At 38.1% G+C, this 15,631-nt stretch overlaps 2 protein-coding genes across 3 annotated transcripts; one reads left to right on the plus strand and one right to left on the minus strand.

Moving 5' to 3' along the window:
* The first annotated feature begins 40 nt into the window (after positions 1–40).
* On the plus strand, positions 41–8,010 carry LOC109109273 (dapper homolog 3-like). Of its 2 annotated transcripts, none has more exons than XM_019122418.2 (4): positions 41–323; positions 4,722–4,857; positions 5,339–5,431; positions 6,005–8,010. In XM_019122418.2, the coding sequence occupies exons 1-4, from the start codon at positions 114–116 to the stop codon at positions 7,363–7,365; spliced, it is 1,800 nt and encodes a 599-aa protein (XP_018977963.1). In that variant the 5' UTR covers positions 41–113; the 3' UTR covers positions 7,366–8,010. The 2 variants fall into 2 exon arrangements, with proteins under 2 accessions (XP_018977963.1, XP_042630755.1); XM_042774821.1 differs by having other exon boundaries at positions 194–327.
* A 2,552-nt stretch (positions 8,011–10,562) lies between these two features.
* On the minus strand, positions 10,563–14,460 carry LOC109061318 (C5a anaphylatoxin chemotactic receptor 1-like). The gene is made up of 2 exons (XM_042774822.1): positions 13,774–14,460; positions 10,563–13,244 (listed from the first exon to the last, which is right to left on the minus strand). The coding sequence occupies exon 2, from the start codon at positions 13,237–13,239 to the stop codon at positions 12,190–12,192; it is 1,050 nt and encodes a 349-aa protein (XP_042630756.1). The 5' UTR covers positions 13,240–13,244; positions 13,774–14,460; the 3' UTR covers positions 10,563–12,189.
* Between the last annotated feature and the right edge of the window lie 1,171 nt (positions 14,461–15,631).

Genomic DNA, 15,631 nt, shown 5'->3' on the forward strand with positions numbered 1-15,631 from the left:
AGATGAGTAACAGAGACTGGGAATGCACCCTATTTCATATTGAAAGATTGATTGCTTTTGGTCTGTTGGGAAGGGTGAGGAGCATCCTGGTGGACCTCGGGATTCCTCAGAAGATGGAAGAAGAGCGCAGTCTAAATAAAGAGCGTCTGGAGGCCAGTTTGACGTGGCTGTGTGAACTGGAGATACTGAAGCAGCGGCAGGAGAGCCTGGTCCTCGGTGCCCTGTCGCTCGGGGACTCCGTGGCGGGATGCCCTGCTCGAGGTGATGTGGGACCGGCCCGCAGCAGCAGAGAGCAGGAGCAGCTCACTTTAAGACGGCAGCTGGTAGGTGCGACATGATGAAAACCATCCTTTAGAAATTACCCCCAGCGGTTCACTATCGCTTTATGGAGGTGTTGGATAGTCGGAAAGTGTTGTGAAATGTTTAGAAATTACGAGAAATGTAGTGTCAGCCAGTTCTGTCATTATTAGTCAAGAGCGCACAAAATCAGGAAGCTTGTTTAAAAGTGTACTTTTTGGACTTGCATAATTGGCACGTGAAAACTGCAGTGTGTCGATATGGGTTTTATAACATCAGTATGACGTTATAATGCCATTAATAGAAGCAGTTATATAGTTAAAGTATAGTTAAATGCAATTGCCTTTGACAGTAAGTGAATGTTTTTGACAGCTGTGATTGATGTGCACTTGGAAAAGGAGGCGGGGCCTGCAGACCTTTAACTATCCATTGTTCCTTTCACGTGGATTTGCCAATTCTTACTTTATCTAACGAAATATCAAGCGTTATCAGTCTATAGGTATATATTATGTTATATTATGTTATATTATATTATATTATATTATATTATATTATATTATATTATATTATATTATATTATATTATTTTATTGCTGTGGTTTATTCTTGATGAACACTGTGATATAATTTCCTTTTTTCTTATTATTATTATTATTTATTATTATTATTATTATTATTATTATTATTATTAATATCTCCTTATTCCGTGTACTGGGAAGGCATAGCATAGTGTTTATTAAAGTAATACAGTATTTATAAACTAACAGAGCGCATAGTCCCTCCTGTCCTTTCATTACCTGTCCATCAGTATGTCTTCCTCCAGGGTCGGGACCTCACTTTAACTCAGTTTTCAATAAAGGCGGTGAGAGAAAACAAATGAGCAGCGTCCTCTCTTTCCCCAGAGTTTCTCCCCCCATAGATGGATCAGACAAAAGGCGCATGGAGCGGAATATTAATGAGTAAGACTCTGGCGGGACGGGCGAGACCCATCACCCAAGAGTTGTCAGCGGCTAGCGCGCTCCGCTTTCAGCGGCCACCGGAAAACATTCTTCAATCCTCCCGACTGATGAGAGTTTCGCTCAGCAAAGAGCCATTCATTCAGCCTTTCACTCGGGTGGGAATCTTTAAGCACCTCACGATACGATTCTGATTCTGGCATCATGATACGACCCTAAAACGATTCCATTTTTTTTTTTGTTTTAATTAATTAATTAATGAGATTACAGACTATAATATAGAATATATTTCTTATCTCTTACATTTAATTGACTTAGAAATAACTTCTAAGAATAAGATTTCTGGACAATTACCAATAACTTGTATTATTAATTAAATTTGTAATATTTTTTCTTTTATTTTCAGTTTTTTGTTTTTTTTTTTTATTAAATTTTTTAATTTTTTTTAAAGGATTAGGGAAAAATATATTTTTATAGTGTCTATAGGACACTGTAATAAATGCTATGTCAGTTAGCACTGGATTATTCAGATACTACATTTATTACATGACTTGGAAAACACACAAACTATATATTGTCATAGTTGTGCATGTATTCTTTGTTTTTTGGATTCAGCTGAGCTACAGAGATAGCTGGATGCCTTTGTCCATGATAGAGATTTCCTGCATATCATAAGTTATTACTTCTAGGAGTCCGTTTTGGTTTTTCCCTCCGGCTTTCAGTATTAATGAAGCATACACTGCATGAGAATGTGTCAGGATGCTACTGCTACTGTGACGGAGCGGAAGCAAAGGAGCGAGGAGACATAGGGGAATCCGTGAAGTAATTCTTTATTTACACCAAACTAAAGCAAAGCAAACGTAGCAGAGGGGATAGACAAATAATACCGGACGCTAGACACTGAAAAACACAGGGCTTAAGACCTTAAAACCAAACGAGACACACCTGGAATCAAATCACATCATACAGTACATATAGGAAACACCTGGGAACAATGAACATAATCAGACATGGGAGAAACTAGATCATGGGGCACGTGGGGGAGGAAAACACATTTGGCACTCCGTAATGTTCACATCTTCTCATTTTGGATACAGTAAAACACCAGATCATGCAAAGACTATCTTTTCTCTTTGAATGTAAATCTTTGGCCCCTGAAAACCTCTATTTCATCACACTTGCCCTGAAAAATGTGCGGGGGATGAATTTACATTTTATTAAAAGTGGGGGGATATCTATCTATCTACTGTATCTATCTACCTGCTTTTTGTTCCTGACTGATTTAAACTGCAGCTGTTAATTAACCAATTCTAGAAAGACAATCAGATTGATCTCTTCAGGCGATTACAGTGAGGATGGAGTGTGGTGCGGTGCTCACACAGCCCTGTGGGTAACATGTAATTACACATGCACCCTTTAATTAAATAATTAGCAATGTAACTGGGAGAAATCCTACATCTCATCCCATCTGTTTCATTTAAAACCCTGCGCTTTGAACCAGTTTGCCACACTACAGATTTATTTGTAGTCTCATTTTGTAGTTGAGAACCCAGCAGTGTTTGCATTATAGTAGCTTGTTTGCACATACATCATATGTTCAAACGAACTACATCAGTCCTCAAGGCCAAAGGTTCCCTGCTGTACTCGTGTGGATGTGTGCTTCAGAAATTAATTAGTGCAGTTTGGTGTTGTATTTAGCACTTTAGGAGTGTTAGAGTGTTGTGTGTGATGATATATAGTGGGGGCAGGGTGATGTGTGTGTTCATGTGTAATGGGGGTGCTGGTTGTGTCCCATTTTGGCACATTAAAGGCAAGGCGCTCACGGCAGCTGAATAATGAGAGTACACATACAGCCTGATCTCCCTCAGGTCCTGTCTGTTTCTGTGATAATCAAATAGACTGCTGCCTTCTGTGTGCTTTTGTACATCAGGCCTTTGAGGGTGAGACACCAAAGCAGGTAATCCATCTCGGTGTCTCAAGTCAGTCGTGAAGCGGAATCAAAGATCTCAAATGGAACAACAGCCAATATTAGCTCTGAAATCATCACAACTGGATCATGTTTTCATTGAGGTGTTTGCTTGTGGTCTTTGTTCTAATCTGGGATAGTTGCTTTAATTGCTGTTTTTTATTATTCTGTTTTCCAATTTTATACTTGTCATTTTCGCTTGAGCTTTGACCTCAGCCACTAAACCACGTTGCCATGGTTTCATAAGAGCGATTCTAAGAACAATTATAAAGTTCCTTTAAGTCTTATTTTGGTCTTGAATAATGGACATACTTCTGTGCTGATTTCAAAGGAAATGGCATGTTGCAGGAATGTAGAGGATTTGACTCAAATATCAGAAAATTTGAACTTAGCTCTGATGCATTTGTCCAATGTCCAAACAGAATTTCAGAGAGGCTTCTGCTTTTTGAAATCCAATTTGCTGTACTCCCACTTGATTTTAAACTGACTCGGCTCTTTCCAAACACTTAAAATGAATCTAACGCAGTCTCATCATCAAATGCTCCACTTTCTCTTGTGAGTAGGTTCCCTTAGGCCCTTAGTAAGATGATATAATACTTAGTTTTATTGATGCTGTAGTTTTTATTGTGGGGTGCAAAACATATTATCCAATGCACTACAATGACGTTTAAGAGATTAACAAATTAACGTTCCTTAAAGGATGATTTAAGCTTTTATGATTAAAAAATAAAATAAAATCATGTATGGATAATTAAGTAAACCAGTATTACCATACACCTCCGCACCCCTCCATGTCATCTAATAAAAAGCTATTCCAAACATATCTTAACGTTTCGAATCAACCTGTCTCAACCGAAACTGCTGTAAATTGTAAGCTGAATATGAAATGCATTAGTGTGTAACTTAAATCTTTTCATTCTCACCAGTCTGTTTCTCACATCTGTCTTGGATCTGTGCACCAAAACGTTGGTTTTGTCATCATTAGACGCCCTTTATTATGGAATATAAGTAGAGAAAAACAGTGACCTGTAAATAGAGAAAGTGGTTAAAATAGTAACCAAAGTCAAACCACCTTTGCGTCATAAACCAGCAAAATATAACAAAAAAACCCTCTGAGTGCTGATTTAGGCCAGGTGTGGAACATACTGTGATGCCTGGACAAAATCTGAACAAACTAAACCAAGAACAAAACTAAAATAAACCCCAGACACAGACGTCATTGAACACAGGTTCACAATATAATTTAATAGTTTAGTTATTAGTTGCCGAGAGTATGAAACTATAAACAAAACCTGAACCACAGGATCAAAAAATTATGTATTTGTATGGCTGTTATTGTATTTGTATTGTGTTATTGCATTCCTATAGCTCAAACAGTAACACATTACCGCTCCCAATCCCAACCTTACAGGTTTGATTCTCAAGATGTGGATGAACTGATAAAATACATTAATGTAAGTCTTTTCCAGTTGCCCTCAGTACTGGTTGTGTCATACCCTGCAGAACCGACTCCAGGGTGCCCCCAGCCTGCTGATGCTGGCACTGCAACAGCAGCTCAGTCAGTTGAGGTTGGATACAGGACTCGCATGTGAGCAGAATAATGAGGAGGATTTGGACAGTCCCAGTGCGTCCAGCTCAGGTACTCCACAACCCTATGAATCATTTATTCCTCATAATGTTCTGCAAAACTGTTGGACAATACTGATATCAGATACTTATTTTTTTGTTTTTTTAGCTGAAAATATAATAGATAAGATGACCAAGATGACCAATAATAAATATATAGGCTGCTATAATTTGTTTTGTGTTCTTACTAAAGCTCTGATCTAGAGTTTATATGCTTCAACAGGCATATGAACATATAAAAGTAGAAATATAAAAACAGTAGAACCAATGTATTTTTGTAACCTACTTCAAAAAATTGGTTTCTTTATTTATAAAAATCTAGATTTTATCTGCTTCCAGCACCAGGATGATACTGATCATTAACCAATTTAGTCAAAGATATGTTGGCAAATTGATTACAGAAACATACAGTTCATCCAGATATTGTGAATAAAACAATGAAAGCTAATAATTAAGAAATTAAAATAAGATTTCAATTTATCTTGATCCCTCAGGGTTTTATGAGCAAAGTGAAAGTCTGTCTCCTCCATTGCATTCCTGTTCCTCCCCAGACCTCAATGTCTCCTGTCACAGGCCCAGATCTGTGGGTAAGAGTTTCTTTTAATCATATTTTACACTAATTATTATTATTATTATTATTATTATTATTATTATTATTGTTGTTGTTTTTTATTTTTATTTTTTTTATATATATACCAGTTCCCTCCCCAAAACACATATTTTGCAGCCAGTGTTATCACTATATAGTAGTAATCATAAACATAGCCTGCTTTTATAAAGAAGCTCTTAGGAGCTTAAAGGCTCCCAACCTGTGCCCCTCTCTCACAAAATCCATCATCTGGCCCAGTTGTATCATTGGTAGAATATAAAATGGGTAAAATATTTAAATACAAAACTTTCAAGCAAATACAACTTATGTAATATGTCAAATCTATAACCTTTGGGGAACAATCCACTTGCAGCAACAGTCTAAAAGTAACCCAATTCCACTGGAAAACTGCAGACTTGGCAACCCTGATATATAGCTGGCTTTGAAGAAGGCTATCCTTTGCAAGGGGATCATCATATCTGAGCATCGTTGATATCAGAAATTTTGAAAACCCCTGGTGTTAAGAAATGGTTTATTTCTCATTAATCTTGTATTTCTCACCTGCTGACAGATGCCTACATGCTGGACTGGCAGGGTCATACGGAGCCCACAGTACATACCACCCTACCCCACTCGTTTTCTTCCCCGTACCCCCCACTGGAGGGTATTGCCGAGGGAACAGAGGAGGAAGAAGATGATGAAGAAAGCCCTCAGTGGGTTACAGATCGGATAGCTAATGGGAATAAAAGCCTTACGCCAGAGATGAGCCTGAATTCTGATGCTGAGGCAGATTCTGCAGTGAAGATAGATGATGGGCCAACAGAAGAAGACATCCAGCAGGCTATGCGTGTGGAGATGTACATCCTGGGACTACTGCAGCGGCGACACTTTAGATCTACAGCAGAGCTCAACTCTGATCCCGATCAGTGGCATGACTTACACACATACCCACCTAGTTACCCAGAACTTGACCAATCGCAATGGCAGGAATGGACTACTCTCTCTGATGAAGAGAATAAGCATGAATCCCAAGATGGATATTACATGAACCTTCCCAATTCCAAAGTTGGACCAACCTCCCTAAGCAGCGACGAGCCAGAATCCTCCTTGGAAATGGATCAGTATGGGATCGAAGAAGTCTACACTAGTAGCAATGTCTCCCCCCGGCATCAACCGGTTTACATCGAACACCGTCCCACAATGTCAGACACTATGAAACCCCACATTCACACCTGCTGCAATCACACCTGCGTACCTACATTGTCAACTGCTGAGTCCCATGAGCAACACCAGCCCATTCCATCCCAAAAGTGGGCCCTTCTTCAGTCCCTAGCCAGAATGAGTCCAGATGAAAGGTGGACAACTCTAGGAGAGAGACAAACCAAGTCGACCATCCGTTCTCAGTCAGAGGACAGTTGCGCCTCTCAAGGTTGGACCACCCAGCCGGAGCACAAATACTATACGGTGGGACGGGACATGGGCAGGCATCATAGTGATGAATTGTATCCATCTAATCAGCGGCTCTGGTGCTCCTCGGCAGATCTCAGTCAAGAAGAGGATGAGGGGATATTCAGAGAAGACGTGCACAAATCAATCAGACTAAATCAGTCACCTGCCAAGTGTATCAGTGTTCAGTTCCTGGAGCAGGACCTGAGGGTGCAAGAGTGGTCAGAGGCCACAACTGCACCGCCCAATGGTTCAGACTCCAGTCTGAGACAGAATTTCTCTCCAGGAACCAGTTCAGTGTCCAGTGATTCAGATGAGAGCGCAGGGCTGGTCTGGCCTCAGCAACTGCCCCCTCGCTTGCCCCCATCCTCCTCTTCTCCACAGAATCCCTCCAATGCCATGGTCAAGATTAAAGCCTCCCATGTGCTCAAAAAGAAGATCATGAGATTTCGTTCAGGCTCTCTCAAACTCATGACAACTGTCTGAGTCTGGCCATAAACATATCTGCCTATTTATATCTTAAAATTCAATTGAGAACATTATGTAATTCACTTCTTAAGCCGTGACGTACTGAATACTGCTTCCGGATCCAAGCCTCTACTCTCATTTCAAATAAGAATACTATCCCATCAGCCATTTATGAGCACTCATTTATGGCACACTTTTAAGCTAAGCTTTTAAAAACTTACGGTGTACTATCTTTGGCCTTACAAACTTATGGATACTATTTTTTTTTTACAATTTAAAAAAAATGTTTTCAGTATAGAGATAAGGTTAGATTCATGTTATTCTGTCGTACTTTGTACTCTGTAGTATGTTATTTGCTTTTGGGATCTGATAGAGAGTTTGGACTCAGAAACTGTGACATGATGTCAAATTTAACCAGATTTACACTTCTGGGATTATTGTATCTTTCTTCTTGTTAATAAAAGATCTGATGAGATGCAACCACAAGATACAAAGCAAACCCACTAAGCACACCAAGCCCCTTACAAGATCATACTATTTTGGATTTTTGGATTTTCACCCAAAAATGAAGATTCTGTCATGATTAACTCACCCTCATGTCGTTCCAAACCTGACTTTGTTTCTTGTGTAGAATACATTTTGTCATTACAATGGAAGTCAATGGTCACCAAAACTGTTTGTTCGCCAACATCTTTCACAATATTTGTTTTGCATTAATCATAATGAAAGTCATACAGGTTTGAAATGGCATGAGGGTGAGTAAATAACAGAAATAATTTTTGGGGGGTGAACTATCCCTTTAAGAAGGACCGTGCGTCTGTAATGTTTATAAATCACTTACTTCAGCTTCAAGTTCTCAGGCATGCCCATAAATCTCTTTCTTTTCAACACTATAGCTACAGTCGAGGCCAAAAATATTGCCCCCCTTGGTAAATATGATCAAAAAAGGCTGTGAAAATTCATCTGCATTGTTAATCCTTTTGGTCTTTTATTTAAAAAAATCACAAAAATGTATCCTTTCATTGGATAATAAGAATTTAAAACGGAGGGGAAATATCATTATGAAATTAATTTTTTTCTCAAATACTTGTTGGTCACAATTATTGGCCCCCCTATAAATTCTTATTAGTAAAATATCTCTGAAGTATATTCCCATTCATATTCACAATTTTGAGCACTCCAGCATGATTACAAACATGAAGTCATCCAGCTCTGGCTTCCTGTTTCACAGAAATATAAAGAGAAGGGAAAACAAATCTCAAATTCCCTTAATCATCCATCAACATGAGTAAGAAAAAAGAATTTATTTATTTTTTGTGTCAAAAGATAATTGAGCTTCACAAATTAGTGAAGTGGCTTTAAGAAAAGAGCTAGAGCAGTGAAATTCCCATTTCCACCATCAGGGCAATAATTAAGAATTTCCAACTAACAGAAAATGTTACGAAACTGCCTGGAAGAGGACGTGTGTCTATATCGTCCTAATGTGCGGTGAGAAGGAGAGTTTGAGTAGCTATAGACTATCCAAGGGTCACAGCTGGAGAATTGCAGAAAATAGTTGAGTCTCTGGTTCAGAAAACCTTTAAAAAAATTGTCAAACAGAACCTACATCAACACATGTTGTTTGGGATGGTTACAAGAAAAATTCTCCTAGCTCATCCAAAAACAAACTAAAGCATATTCAGTTATCAGCCATGACTGGAACTTTAAATGGGAATGGCTTCTATGATCAGATGAAAGTAAAAAATTAGCTTTTAGCAGCAAACACTCAAGATGGGTTTGGTGAACACAGAGAAAAAAAAGTACCCCATGTGTACAATGAAATATACTGCTGTATTTTTGATGTTGTGGGCCTATATTTCTGCTGGAGGTCCTGGACATCTTGTTTAAATACATGGCATCATAGATTCTATCAAATACCAACAGATAAAAAAATCACTAAGTGACTGACTCTTGTAATGGGCCATGTTTGGATCTTCCAACCGTACCTGACCTGAACCCTATGGAAAATGAGAGGAGTGAACTAAAGAGGAGAAGCACCAACATGGAGCTGGGAATCTAAAGGGTCTGGAGTGATTCTGGATTAAGGAATGGTCTCTGATCTCTTGTCAGGTGTTCTCTAACCTCATCAGGCATTATAGGAGAAAATTTAGACCTGTTAAACTGGCAAATTGAGGTTTCAAAAAGTATTGAATAAAAGGGGGCTATTAATTGTGGCCAATGTGTATTAGAGAAAAACATGTATTTCATAATGATATTTTCCCCCCGTTTTAAATTCTTATTATCCAATGAAAGGATACATTTTTGTGAATTTTTTAAATAAAAGACCAAAAGGATTAATAATGCAAATAAATGTTCACAGCCTTTTTTGATCATATTTACCAAGGGGGCCAATATTTTTGGCCTCGACTGTATATATTTTAGCTTTCCCCCGACTGAATAAAGCCATTTTAAGATCTTTGTTTTCTTGATTACTGACAAGACAATGAAATAGAGGCAAGCGGCAATGTGGGAATAGAGAGGTGAACAAGATCAGGAAAGGACCTCGAGCCAGGACTTGAACTCAGAGTGTGGACCATAAGGCCATTTTAACACTATGCTGCTAATGATGATGTCACATTGTCTGTTGTGTTATAATGGGAATTTTTATCTCTTAACAAGCAAACAGAAATTACTAGGCTCTCACAGAGAAATCTGCACCATGAAGAGAGATATGTGTTCACCTGGAATTGATTCTTATTAGCTAAGCATTTTAAAGGAGGCATTTTTCACAGCTCATCTCACACACACACTTATATGACAGGATGTGCCTGGGCTAATGGAGGCATCCTTACCAGTACTACATACCACTTTGCCTACAATGTCCCATGTCCATTCAAAAGAATGAAGTCAGCTTGATGAATATTTTGTAGCATGTTTGTTAAAACGCATATGTAGTGTACTGGAAAAACATTTATAGTAATTGATTAGTGTTTATACTTTATGAACTTGAATATCACGTCGCTTCTTTATTGGTGCCACCTAGCTGATTGGAGGACTGGAATATGTAATTTTCTTGCTGCTACACAGCCAAACTCCCTTATATAGGACTGTATATACTGTATATAGGACAGAAATTATGTAGTCAAAAGATGACAAATTTCTTCCCCTTTGAGTGGAAAATACAATTTTAGACAGGGCCATATAGCAGGAAAAAAATAAAAGTTCATCTCCAGATGGGTGTTTAAACCTTTGTATCTTTATTTTATTTTATCAGTATGCATACAGACTCATATTAATTATACAAATGGCTAAAAAAGTGTCAGATAAGCAGTGAGATACAAATGATACAGTAACACAAACTTATGATAGTTATAATACACATTGTAAAAGCAGCAGAGGATATAAGGCATATGAATTCTGTTCATTACTCGACTTTGACTGCCTTGTAGTGCAGTGAGAAAGGTTGCTAACCCATATCCAGAAAACATCTTGGCTTTGAAATAAAATGAAGACAAAGGTTTTCAGAAGCACTCTTAATTTTTTTATTTTTTTTATTATTTATTTATTTATTTATTGCCATAAGTACCCCAACTTTTTGTTAAGATAAGAATATCCAGTATAATGCAGTATTTATTATGTGTCCATAATAATGATTTACTACTGGTTTGTCAAGCTCATGAGCAACAGGCATTTACAACCAAGAAGGACAAAGACGCCTGGCAAGTTCAGCTTCTCACACTAATATATATAAAAACATTAAAAGAGTTGCCTTGCGAATATACACATAATACAAAATACACTTTATTGGGGTCGTTTCAACAAACATGAAAAACAGCCTGCGGCAACAGTGATAAAGCAGCCCAATTCTATGGGAAAACCACGGACTTGGAAACACTGTGATGGATAGTAATGTCAACAACGGACACGAGAGCTGTCACAGCGTGACCACAACAGCTTGACGTTGTCTTATTTGGCACGGCCTCTCTGCAGCACTATTAGTAGTACGGCTTTTCTCTGTGTATACATATCCTTACAAGTACAATTTTAGCTGTATTATTTGTGCCCCCCCCCCACCCCCCAACTGTTACACGAAATTTATGCCCCTGCATTTGACTGAAATACTTGTATTGAAAAAATTTGCATTCTACCTATGAAAAAAACTGTGCTGTTAAGTTTTGTGAAGGATGGCCACTGGTAGGAAGCTTTTTAGCTGTGTTTATGATCAATATGCATAACAGTGACTGAAAAATATGTACAGTATTTTAGGTTTGGAAATGGCATATTTTTGTTTTGATATTTGGAATGTGGTCATTGTACTACTTTGGGCACTACTTTAACCACCAGCCAACCACACCCCAGCTCCACCCGCACCCACTGTCCTCTTTTTGAAAGAACTTAAATATGGTCACCCTACCTTAATGCGTGTTTACTACTGATCAGTGAATGAGAAGGAGAAATTTCCAAATTTGACTAATTTACTAATTATATCTCTTCTGACATAGCTACTTATATAACATAGATATGTTCATATAAACACAACTTCCAGAATCTGAAATCAAATCAGATTTATTCTGATTGGTGAAAATTAGTGCATGCAAACATACCTAAGTGTGCACTGCTGTCTTTGCTTAGCTGTGACAGGAACTGGTTATGAATTGGTGTTTGCAAAAATTGTGTGGGAATGTCACGGATGTTTAAAAAGATTATTGTTAATATAATAGAACAATATTGGTGAACAAGTTTGTACATCTTTGATGTGCAGCATTCTGCAATCATGAAAAAAATATTATTTAAACCTACAAATGATTTCAGAGAGTGGTATTTGAAGACAAAGATTATGATCCATATCTCCATGCAAAGATTTCATAAGGGCTTCTCTCTGAACCCATCTGTGGTTGATTTACTGACTGTAGTCATGCTGATTCGATGGGGCGGTGCCTCGGATGCGAAGTGAAGCACACTCCGCAGAGAGTTAATTAGATTTTGCTTAAAACCGCGGCCAAGACATACGTAGAGCAGCGGGTTCAGACAGCTGTTAATGTAAGCCAAGCAGAGCGTCAGCACATGGGCTAGATTCAGGTTGGCTATAAAGCTTTCTGATGTTTTTTGCGTCATTAACATCAGAATATCCACGATGTTCAAAGGAATCCAGCACAGGAAGAAGCTGAGCACCAATGCCAGGATGACACGTAGCGTCCGGGCCGACTTGTCGCTGCCTCGTCCAGAGCTCGTTGTGAGGAAAACCTTCCAATGGCTGATACAGATGATCAGGAAAGGCAGCAGAAAAGACAGAAAAAAGCGGGTAAGAGTTACGGTCCATGCATAACCTAAGTCACTGTAGCTGCCTTTGCACAATATTTTAGTCTTGCTCATTTCATGAATCTCCATGTGAGCAAACTGAGGAGAACCGGCCAGGAGAGCGAGAATCCAGATGACCAAACATACGCAGCGGGCCTGCTTGGTGTTCCTGTGGTTCTGGCACCACACCGGTTTGGTCACCAGTAGGAAACGGTCCAAGCTGATCACGACCAGGAGCAGAACACTGCAGTACATCATCATGTAGAACAAACCACTGAGTAATTTGCAACCTAAAGCACCATAAGGCCAGTGCTGGTCCTGGGCGAGCGGCACCATGAGGAGAGGCAATGATAAGCAGCACAGCAAATCCGCGATGGCCAGATTCAGAAACCACTGTGCATTTACAGAGTTTGGCATTCTGAACGCGGTCACCCACACCACCAGAGCATTCCCGGGGACACCCAGCAGGAACACAATGAGGTAGCAGACCAAAGCGATCCAGTGCCGGGTACCAATCCTGGACAGTGGCGGTTCAGTGGGGAGCACAAAAGGGGTAGAGTTTACATCCCCCTCCCACCAGTCGGTCTCAGAGTAATTGTAGTCAACTTTCTCCATTTCAGCTGTGAAACGAGAAAGAGAAAAAATAACAGAAAATGTGCAAAGTAACTCAAAGCAAACCCCTCAAAGCAGAGTCTAGTGGTTATTTAAGAGTCTAATTATGTTAGACTCTTAAATGTCATTTTAAAGAGTCAAACACTGCAATATTACATTGTTACGATGCACTTGTGAGGACAGTTTCAAGGTATTTCTTAAAGTCCTACTTCTTAAAAGAAAGTTTTAAAAGGAAAGCTTATCAAAAATGACAATTATGTCATAATTTATTCACTCTAAAGTCATCCCAAACCTGTATGATTTTCTTTCTTCTGTGGAACATGAAAGAACATAAAAAAATGTCCATAGAAAGAAAGTCATACATATATATATATATATATATATATATATAATTTTTTTCCTCAAATAGTTCCTCAGAAGAAAGATTTTTTTTCTTTCTTTTTTCTTCTTTTCCTTGTTTTTTCCTTTACATTTTGTAATAATACATACATGTAACTATAATCATATTGAAAATCTATTAAATTAAACAATACATACCTCTCAGAATTTCTGGTTGTGAAGTGCTGCTCTGCTACAACAGATGTGATTCAGCTCGTCTATTTTTGCATCCCTTATAGCCAGGAAATGATTGCAAAGTGTGGTGTGCCAAGCCTTTTCCTTAGCAGTGTTGTGTAAGCACTTTTACACAATGTTTGATGCAGTCTTTGGTCTTTAAACTTTTTAAACTTAAAAGGTGTCATGGAAGACTCATTGGCTGATGTCTGTCCAGCTATATTTGAATCAGCAGATACTGTTCTTCTTTTTTAATGTCATATTATTGTAATGTGATTGGACAGAACTGTTAGACAAGAATCTGAACTAAAAATAATTTTCAATAGTGGTACTGATGCATTTTATTGCTTTAAATTGCATTTAGTAATAATCATTTGAGGAAAAACATTGTGTGTACATTTTGCAAAGACGAACACTTCACAACAACTGTGTGACAAAGTTTCTTTGGGGAAAAAAAAAAAATAAACAGCAAAACTTGTTTTTATAAACATACACAATTTTATTCTACACAGAGGTGCACTTAATGGTTAAAATACAGATAAACATGACAAATACAACACACACACACACACACACACACACAAAAAAAAAAAAAAAAAAAAAAAACTGATATGTGACCCTGGACCACAAAACAACCAGGGTATTTGAATAAATAAGCTTTCAACTGATGTATGGTTTGTTATGATATGACAATATTTGGCCGAGATACAATTATTTGAAAATCTGGAATCTTAGGGTGCAAAAAATCTAAATATTGAGAAAATCATCTTTAAAGTTGTCTAAATGACGTTCTAAGCAATGCATATTACTAATCAAAAATTAAGTTTTAATATATTTAGAGTAGGAAATTTACAAAATATCTTCATGGAACATGATCTTAACTAAATGTCCTAATGATTTTTGGCATAAAAGAAAAATCTATAATTTTGACCCATACAATTTATTTTTGGCTATTGCTTCAAATAATTCCCCAGCAACTTAAGACTGGTTTTGTGCTCCAGGGTCACATATGGGTAAAAGAAAAAGAGGACAAATACGGCACACAATTAGGGTTGAAAGAAATGTTCCATTACAACACATTTCAACACCTCTGTAACGTAACACTCTGTCACAGATGACACGTGTATGTGGCGTCACTAAAATTCATGTTTCCGTAATTCTCCTTCCCCCTTTTTGATGAATTCTCTGCAATTTTCCAATCTGCATGATAAGGGAGAATGGGAAAATGCTGACTGGTTTAAACCCCAAAATACAGAAACTAATTGTTGCATTCAAAAACACAACAAACTGTGGAGACACGATTCTACAGTGATGATAAGAAGCAGAAAAACTAACCTAAACTAACCTACTGTTATGAGTTACTATAGTACAACATATAATTTAATTTCTTTATATTTCTTCACAAGGTTCTGTTGCTGTTTTTTTTTTTTCTAGCCTACAGAAAGTGTCAGTTCAATGTCTTCTTGTGCAACCACGGTGAGACCACAATCAGCTGCACGATCCCATTAGTTCCTCTGTAAACAGCTCTGAGGACAGGAAGAGTTCAGTGGGTGTCAGTTCAGAGATGAAGCACTCTCTGGAGGTAGAGTCGGGGTGTCGTCCCTGAAGTCATCTGTTTGAAGATCTATAGGATAGACCGAGAGAGAAAATGAAAAGAAAAAAAAAAGAAAATAAAAACTACAGCAACCACACTCATCTAATGTAAAGAAACTGAAAATGAGCATTAGTTGGTTTACACAGCAGTGCATAGCCCTCTGTGACTGTGCTGTTCTGGAAGAATTCAAAAACACTTGGTGTTTCAGAAATATTTTAGTGTTGCAACAACCCATTTTGTCCTATAACC

The sequence above is a fragment of the Cyprinus carpio genome, chromosome A18, assembly GCF_018340385.1.
Source record: "Cyprinus carpio isolate SPL01 chromosome A18, ASM1834038v1, whole genome shotgun sequence".
Taxonomy (NCBI): Eukaryota; Metazoa; Chordata; class Actinopteri; order Cypriniformes; family Cyprinidae; genus Cyprinus; species Cyprinus carpio.